The sequence below is a fragment of the Osmerus eperlanus genome, chromosome 17, assembly GCF_963692335.1.
Source record: "Osmerus eperlanus chromosome 17, fOsmEpe2.1, whole genome shotgun sequence".
In the NCBI taxonomy this organism is placed as follows: domain Eukaryota; kingdom Metazoa; phylum Chordata; class Actinopteri; order Osmeriformes; family Osmeridae; genus Osmerus; species Osmerus eperlanus.
This window is the reverse complement of record NC_085034.1, coordinates 14,986,997-14,995,820: the sequence shown is the minus strand read 5'-3', so window position 1 is coordinate 14,995,820 and position 8,824 is coordinate 14,986,997. Positions and strand designations below refer to the sequence as shown.

At 42.0% G+C, this 8,824-nt stretch overlaps 1 protein-coding gene across 4 annotated transcripts; it reads right to left on the bottom strand.

Annotated features, from left to right (window-relative positions):
• Positions 1 to 1,569: 1,569 nt before the first annotated feature.
• LOC134037811 (nuclear transcription factor Y subunit beta-like) lies at positions 1,570 to 5,384 on the bottom strand. Of its 4 annotated transcripts, none has more exons than XM_062483337.1 (7): positions 5,182 to 5,384; positions 4,381 to 4,493; positions 4,104 to 4,234; positions 3,795 to 3,992; positions 3,636 to 3,714; positions 3,394 to 3,473; positions 1,570 to 2,120 (listed from the first exon to the last, which is right to left on the bottom strand). In XM_062483337.1, exons 2-7 carry the CDS (start codon positions 4,472 to 4,474, stop codon positions 2,085 to 2,087), a joined length of 618 nt encoding a protein of 205 aa, XP_062339321.1. In that variant the 5' UTR covers positions 4,475 to 4,493; positions 5,182 to 5,384; the 3' UTR covers positions 1,570 to 2,084. The 4 variants fall into 4 exon arrangements, with proteins under 4 accessions (XP_062339321.1, XP_062339320.1, XP_062339319.1 ...); XM_062483336.1 differs by having other exon boundaries at positions 5,207 to 5,384; XM_062483335.1 differs by lacking the exon at positions 5,182 to 5,384 and adding an exon at positions 4,866 to 5,133.
• Between the last annotated feature and the right edge of the window lie 3,440 nt (positions 5,385 to 8,824).

The following is an 8,824-nucleotide window of genomic DNA, read 5'->3' as shown; positions in this document are numbered from 1 at the left end:
AGTTGTTTTATAGCACTCTGTATAGGCTACTGTGCTGCTGCAGTCTAAACATGAAGGCTATTTATGGGTCGGCTAGTCTACCTCGACTAGCTACTGTAACAGTAAATGTTACAAAACGTTACTGTGTAGCAACTACAGTAAGCTACACCTACAAGTAAAGTTGATCTCACCAGTTTTGTTGGACTCCCTCCTGAAATGCGTGATCTATTTTTTGGACATTACAGTTAAGTTATCATATTTTTTTTGAATTTCTGAAATTGACCATTTGATCAAACTTCGTGAGTTTATGTTGGTTGCTATTTCCTCCCACATTCGTAGTTTTTTGTGGGCTGTTATGTGCGGATCGAATTTACTTTTCAGTATGTGTTTTCTTTTGCTATATTCCTGTAGAGGGACAATCTTTTCCTCCTCTGACCAATTCGGTTTTCTTGCCCTTTTTTTTCAATTTTTAGCTCTACTGTAGCTCTTGTAAGGTGATGTAGGCCTACTAACGATAAAACTGAACAGACGCGGTCACCGTGGAAACGGTCGAATTTTACTGCTGTGAAATCACGTTTAATGTAGTAAATCCCTTAACGTTTCACCTTAGCTAAGGAAACCATTTAAGGGATTCTGTGCAACCCCCTTAAGTAAATCCCTTAGCTAAGGAGAAATCTACCCTTAAGTGTCATACTTAACCCTTGTGTTATCTTCGGGTCATTCTGACCCATCAGTCATTGTGACCCACCGTCGTATTGCGACAACTTTACCGCATACAAAAACAAAGTGAAGCATTTTCTTTTAACCGTTGGGCTGTCTCAGACCCCCCACATTGCGAAGGTTAAAAGAAAATTATTTTTATTTGTTTTTGTATTGGGTAAAATTGGGTAAACACAACGATGGTTCGTTATGAACCTTTGGGTCATGTGACCCGAAGGCAGCACGAGGGTTAAGTAAAAAACTTAAGGTGCTTTGTGCAACCGGCCCCTGATCTCCTCCTCTCCCTGAAACAGAAGCCCCAGAAGGTGGGGGTGTTTGTGGACTGAGGTCATCTTCTATGATGCAGAGGCCAGGTCCTGTATCTACTCCTTCACTGGATGCGTCTTCAGAGAGCTCTTCCCCTGCTTTTCCCCTGACTCATCATCCTCAGTCCTGTAAGTCACATAGACTGAGGCCTTCAGTCTACTGCTCTCTCTTTAACACACACAAACTCCACTTCCTAATATACAATTTATATCAAATGCAGCATGTCATGTAAATGTTTACAGATGTTATGCAGTCTGTCATGTGAATATATACAGATGTTATTCAGTCTGTCATGTGAATATACAGATGTTATGATACATCTTCAGGGATGAGCTTTGACAATATAACCACCAGGGGGAATTTTGGAGCAGATATTGTATGAGCCAATGAGCCACACTGGTGCTTCAGAGCAACACAAACATTGACCCTACTATGTCGGTTCTCTCGAAGTGAGAAACTTCAAATTGAGTAACATCTGTAGATACTTGTCTGGTACATGTGTAAGTAAAATATAATTTTACATTAATATAAATATAATGTAAAGTTGAAGAATGGGTCAAATATAGCTTTTCTACTTTTATTCAAATGATTTTACACAATGTTACAGCATGTGGCATTCAGTTTTCCACAACTTAGAAAAGGATTGCATGATTCTATGACATTAAGGGCATCTCTCCTCATGGTTCAACTAGAGAGGGTGCTGAAACAAAACAAGCTTCAAAAGGACATGTCCCCCCATCCAACTTGGAGCAATTTGTAGGAAATACAACAACAAAAACTGACCGCAAACTAAGTTGTGGCCTGAACAGCCTTTTAAAATAAAGCCTTAATAACTTCCCCATCTCAGACCTTTAGGTACCTCACATCTATCATTCTTACTACAATTCCTAGTCAACGGGCTTCCATAGATTGTACACTGGAGGGCTCCGTCAATGCTACCTTCCCACCCAACCACAGAACCCCCTCCCTATCCGTCCTGTTGGTGACCTTTGACCAGCAGCAGGGTCAGAGGAGCTCCGCTGTGACCTCTCGGACAGTTTGGGCACAGTTGGCACCGCAGCATCCAGGGTGATGCCTTGTCATGAGAACTGGATCTGCTGCACGCCAGGAATCTGCTGAGTCAGACCAACATGTGAACACACAGCAGGGTGAGATCACTACTGCATCATGTCCGTGGAAATACAAACAATCACGTGCAAGTTCATTAGCACTGACTGGTCTGAGTAACACGGAGGAGGTAAGGAACACATGCGTTTGGCTGATTCATCGGCAGGAAAGGAGTGAAGAATACAGGACTGAGGAGATGACTACAAGTGAAGCTCTTCGTCCACTCTGAATTGTATGCTGGCAATTGCTGTTAAGCTCATGCTCAATCAACTAACTTCCAAACAACAATTTGTGGTTTCATAATTTTAACACAGCGATACTGCATCTTAAATGTTGGCTGACATTAGCATAAACGGTGCAAAACAGATGTGTGTGGGATACGTTAAAAGGTATGGATTTTAGGATTAAATTACTTCAAGATTTAGCATAACCCCAAAAATTTAATGGATGCATTGGGTGTATCCTGTGTGTTCATGTCAGTTGTTGTGTTTTAGTTTGATGGTACCTTCACGCACATCCTCCAGTATTGGGACAACAAGCATTAAAACAATATGAAGGCAGATGTATAAATATTCTTGGAGGAGTCAGGTCAGTACTGTATTTTTTGGAAAATAAGCCACATTTTCTATAAACCGCACCCCACCAGAATGGGAGCTTTGTGTTTGTAAGTCTGAGTATAAACCGCACTGGAATATATGCCGCACTTGATACAGGAACAATAATACCAAGCAATGCACAAGTATGGGCAGTACAGCATGCCATTGTGTAACACACTTCGAAAACGAAAGTAAGTAAGTGCTGAATGTATGTTTTCTAGTGTCCGGGAGTTAACTAATATTGACCTTTTAGATGCGTGAGTTCTAAATATTTCTGACGGTCCCCAAAGCGTGTTATTTTTCCGAAACGGTAGTTAGTTAGCTTTACTTAGCTTCTGGGCTAAATTAGCGAGCAGAATACTTGTAGCAATGCTACTACTATGCTAGCAGACATCCACACATGCAAAAACGAATTTCAGGGAGGTGGTTTTACTGGATACGCATATATGCGACGTTATGCAGTGAGACCAGCATTCGAACGATCACATATGTGTGACGCTACTACTTAACGGGTTAAATAGCATTCACAAAAAGAGTGTTTCTACTGTTGTTTTGTTCTAAAAACTTTCTATAAGCCGCACCTCAATAAAAATGTAAAATCAGATTATAAACCGTGGTTATATTTCCGAAAAATACAGTAGTGGTCTGAGGAGCCATTTTTGACCTAATGGGAACAGAGGCTTACCTGTTGATATGAGGTGGTGTACACCATGACGTTTTGTTGCTGTCCATCCGCCGTTATGATGCCCGCAGGCAGCGTGTTCGCTGAACGACAGAAAACAAGGAGATTTTCTCCAACAGAATCCCGATGGCCACAATATTTGGTGTGATAAGCAAGGATAGCGGGAAAACCTATGCAGTATCTGTGTCAGAGAAATATAAAGATTTGGGAACACGTTCAGAACAAACTGTCGCCCGTCCACTTACTGAAGCTGTCGTCTGCTAGCTCCTCTCCCAGGCCTTCTCCAACTGACACACCTGGCATGCCCTTCTCCCCCTTCATCGCCTAGGAGACAGCAGGAAGTTGTCAGTTAGCTCCAGTGCAGGAAACACCAGTGCATGGTGTGTCTCCTCACTCAGGCTCACCTCTCTGAACTTCTGCAGGTAGAGTTTGAGTGGCTCCACATACATGTCGAAGCCTAGAGTGGACATGGCAAACAGGATGTCCTCTCCATTGATGGTCTTCCTCTTCTCCTGATGGCAGCGCTCACTGGCCTCGGAGGTAATGAAGCTGATGAACTCGCTGACGCACTCCTGCACACACTCCTTCGCGTCTTTCGCTATCTGTAACACATACATGTCCACCAAAGACCTTTGAGGAAAGAACAGTGATGAAACTATTCAAATATGTCTGGTGGCAGCACCTCAATTTCTGCTCTGTCTAACACAGTTTACCTTTCCTGTCTGTGGAACAGCATTCTTCATGATGCGGGCAACATTAGCAATAGGTAGATAGATGTCCTGCTCCCGGAAGTTCTCTTTGATGTTACCATCATCATGGTCATTCAAGCCCTCATCTCCATCATCTTCACCAGACATATAGAAATGCAAACAGAACATTAAAGTATGTTTATCTTCTGTGAATATGACTAAGGCCACTTCCTTTAAAAAGGAAATACAAATGCATCTCAGCCAGAACAAACTCGAACTCAAACAATCCTTGGAAACTCACCATCTGGGGACTGCAAGATGTAGTGACTTCCAGCGATGTACTCTCCACTGATGCCCAGCTGAGAGGCGTCTGTCGTAGAGCCGTCTCCGTCCATGTCACAAGCTAGCTAGCTACTACAAGAACATGTTCAAAAAGAGTTGTTAGTGAGCTACGCTAGCTAGCTCGATGTAGCTGCGACAGGCGAGGAACTTGGTACTGTAAATAGGACGCTATGGGAAATTTAGGATAAATAACAGTTCGACATATGAGAAATGGTGAAAAAAGGCACCAATAAGATAGCTAGAATTAAACAATGATGGATTGATAGCGTGAAAAGATGGTTTATGAAAAGATCTCAAGTCACTTCGCATTGCAGTTCACGCGCGTCAACAAAGGTATCGTTAGCTAAAATAAGCTAAGCTATCATTTCAGAGCACAACGCAAACATACCACCACAGTCAATACTGGCGAGCAAACTAGCCAATAATTGTATTGTGTAACGTTACCTGTTGCAGATAATCAATACTTGAACAAACGTTTCTAGTAAGCTATCCATTGCAAAAGTTAGTATTGCAAGCAGTCTGACAGCTTGCGCTCAGAACTGCCATTGTTGGTATACGATTCTGGCCTGTTCGCGCAGAGCAGGACATGGCTCGGCCTTAAGTGTAATTAATATTTTTGCGATAATTCGCCCATTACCTACTTCCTGCCATTCACTGCTCATTCACACAGACGACAAATACAAATCTGTCAGAGAGGGACATTTCCATTCGAGCTAACGAGAAACCGGTTAGCAATCATTGGCCGGAGCCCGACACAAACCTGCAATGAAGCCCTGGTTGGTTACCTTCTCAAAACGGCCGTTTGGTTGGACAGAAAATGGCTGCGAAAGAACCAGTCCTCGGCCGTCCTCAGGACACAAGCCGACTGCTGCACCGTACCAACCGCAAGAAGGCTGTTCTGCTAAGTATACAACCGCCCCTGTACAATACAAATTAAATGCACAAGCTGTTCAACTGGAAACACCCTCCCTTTGGGTGAGTTTCTCAAATACTCATTGGAATTCTGAATTCAATGTGACAATATAGGTTATTCATTGGGTGTGCTCAAGCCTTCGGCGAGAGCACAACCTTTGTTCTTTCACATATATATTATTGGGTGTGCTCAAGCCTTCGGCGAGAGAATTTAGAATAGAATTTTCCAAAAAAAAGGAGAAAACAACTGTTCTAGATCAAACCTATATTGAGCCTGTGGTCTATCATAGGTTAGTGTCACAGTGGCCACATCTAGAACAGCCAAAGCAGCAGTTTATGGACGAGGGTATCAGTCTGTTTTTTTTCTGGCCAAAATCTTTCTAAGTACACAACTTCAGGTTTTAGCGCATGCGTGTTTGTGAATGTCACTACAGTCATTTGCGTGCTGTCCAGGGGCGTCGTTAGACCCTTTTTACCGGGGCACGTGCCCCAGTAAAGTCTAAAGTTTGAGTTTTAACTATTTACTTTATTAGATAGATAGGTACTTTATTAATCCCGTGGGGAAATTCAGGTGTCTCTCACAGCTCTCATATTTACAATAATAACAGACACTATGTACAGACAGTATGGTACAATACAAACAGACAATACAATAAGTTATGTACAGTGTAGATAAAATAAAGTTTATATTGTAGATGTATAGTGCAAACCAGTGTATGTATTAGAGTGTATTAGAGTTTTATGACAGCTGGGACAAAGGACCTCCTAAGACGCTCAGTCCGAGAACGAAGGGTGTTGAGCTGCCTGCTACGGAGTCTGCTGGACTGTCCTGCCAGGACATTCTGGACGGGATGATTGACATTGCCCATGATGGCCAAGAGCTTGCGCCGCATCCATATCTTTATTAGTCAGTGCATTAATTTAGATTGATAATCCTGGAAAAAATGTACGCGTATCCCAATCAATGCTTGTAAAATCAAAGCAGTTTAACCAAAAACACAAACCGATGCCAGTAGAATTCCATGTCAGCGCGCTCTTCTGAGGTTGCCAAATAGCCACGCACACAAAAGTCCAGGTTTCGGACTCGGCACACAAGTCAGAATTGAGGTATGCTAAGAAAACATTACAGAACTAACGAAAGTTTTTACATGATAGGCCTACCGATCATCTTATTTTGACTAAAATATAAAAACAATATTACATGAAGCTCAAAAAACACAGTATTTGCGCTCAAATGAATATGAAAAAAATGTGCGTGCTCGCATTAACTATTGATGTCCCTGCCAAAGCTAATATCAAACTTGCGTCCCTGAGCTGTTGTATAGTGGGTTAAGCAAGGGGAGTTTCTATAGCCGAGTCGTGCATTGTGCGCAGCAAGCTTGGAAGACAGAAAAGGGATATGAATAGGCAACTACTCTATCACACTTCTGCTGTATGCTGGGAGGGCAGAGGTCACCATCCTCTAATAAAATCAATCATTTCATATCAGTTTTTACAAGCAAAGTCACAAATGGGATATGCCATGCCAAAGAGACTCCGATTGGGTTTTATTGCCGATTAAAAAACCTCCTTCACTGTTCTGTGCCAGTTTTGGCTATTGAGCTGCTGGCTGCCTGCCAGGCTCTGGAGTCCTCCGCCCCCAGCAGACCACAGCCCCTCTGGAGAAGGTCTACCGTCTGGTACGCTCTGTGGTCAGGTAAGACATCAGTGCCACCCTTACATTTAGGATTGTCATCCCAAGTTCCGCTGGTCAAATATCCAGCGTTCACCATCTCGATGACTTCCCATGTGCCCTTGGGAGCGAGACCGAGCCATGACTCCAGACATTGAAGCCGTTCACATGCTCCTCGCAGCCAACAAGGAAATACTTAATTTCCCAACTGTATGAATTCAATGTTTCATGAAAATGTACGTGAATTGGCAGGTTGAACATGTTTTTGCATTTTGCAGGTGTGGGAAGCGACGGTGGGGTTGAAACCACACTCCTGCTAGAAAGAACAGAATCCCACAGCTAATCAATGACTTGGTTGTGTGCTATATGTGAAGACATATGACTGGTTAGATGTAATCCTTAAAGGCCTCCTTAGATGTTACATTCATACAGGCAATAAACAGAGAGAGAGTGCATTCCATATAGGCTAAGGCCCTAACGCAGCGGTCTGGGTTTGATTTCGGCTCAGGCCATTTCTGAATGTCTTCCTCTCTCTCAATTATTTCCTGTCTCTGTCCAATAAAGCCATAAAAGGCCAAAAATATATCTAAAAATAACATTTTCAACATTCTACTTGTATACTGCAGCAGAAATACGGAACACAAAAAAAGAAATATTGAAAACAGTATTTGTGTAAAAGAAAAAAATGTTTGTTGGATAAAAAACAAACAAAAAAAATTTGAGGATATATGAAGCAACATGACTTATGGTTGTCCACTTTTCTTCAATAGTGACATGCCAAATAAATCTAAGGAAGAAAGCAAAGTCAGCAGGACAGAGCCTCGGAGGTGACATAGATAAAAAATTATTTTATTTTGTGCCCACGATTTATTAAATTGTGCGCACGTTTTACTAACTCATTCCCTCGTTTTAGTTAAATCCTTCCCTCATTTTATGTCTATAAATTTGATGAATCCCTCTTGAATAGCCTACATCTCCGTGTTGTGTGCATCTTACCATCTTCAGTTGCAAGTGAACTATGGCGAGACTATAGATGGCAACACAAAGGCCAACAAATACTAACTTTGTATTGTTAATGAAAGCAAAATAAAGTTGTAAATAAAGTTATTTGCTGTCATTATTACATTTACATTTAGTCATTTAGCAGACGCTCTTATCCAGAGCGACTTACAGTAAGTACAGGGACATTCCCCCAGAGGCTAGTAGGGTGAAGTGCCTTGCCCAAGGACACAATGTCATTTGACACGGCCGGGAATCGAACTGGCAACTTTCAGATTACTAGCCCGATTCCCTAACCACTCAGCCACCTGACTTTTAGGGGAATTAGGACGAAAATATGTGCAATATTACATCAGCAATTAGACTATTACATGAACCTGCTCCGAAATATAGGGTTAGGGTTAGAACTTCATTCATTCATTCAATATTTATTTGTCATTGTCATAGAAAAACTACGAAATTCTGTTTAGAGCATAGAGTGAACTTAGTTTCGGCTGGGGGGGGGGGGGGGGTCGGACAGACCTGCCCCCACTGCAAAAAAAAAAATCATAGAGGAAACACTGAGCAACCAACCAGCATTTCTCATCAAATGGATATCACACCTCCATCTCTGTATTTTTTTGCAGATTTTTGACTGAGCCCCACACAGCAGGTCTCATTTGCCCCGTGGGAGTCGACCCTGTATAGTCAAATAATCTCCCCCCACTCCCATAAAAAAAATGTTTTTGGAGCTATGTAAGTTTTTACAGTTGATATTTTAATACCCCCCCCTCAAAAAATACAAATTCATAATACATTAATAATAACAAATTACAAATGT

Bases quoted from the DNA above. Each gene is read 5' to 3' on its own strand.
- LOC134037811 (XM_062483337.1), bottom strand. From the start codon at position 4,474: ATGGACGGAGACGGCTCTACGACAGACGCCTCTCAGCTGGGCATCAGT. The intron at 3,993-4,103 runs GTAAACTGTGTT...TATGTGTTACAG, and splicing joins CTGTTCCACAGACAGGAAAG to ATAGCGAAAGACGCGAAGGA. The intron at 3,715-3,794 runs GTGAGCCTGAGT...GCTGTCTCCTAG, and splicing joins ACCTGCAGAAGTTCAGAGAG to GCGATGAAGGGGGAGAAGGG.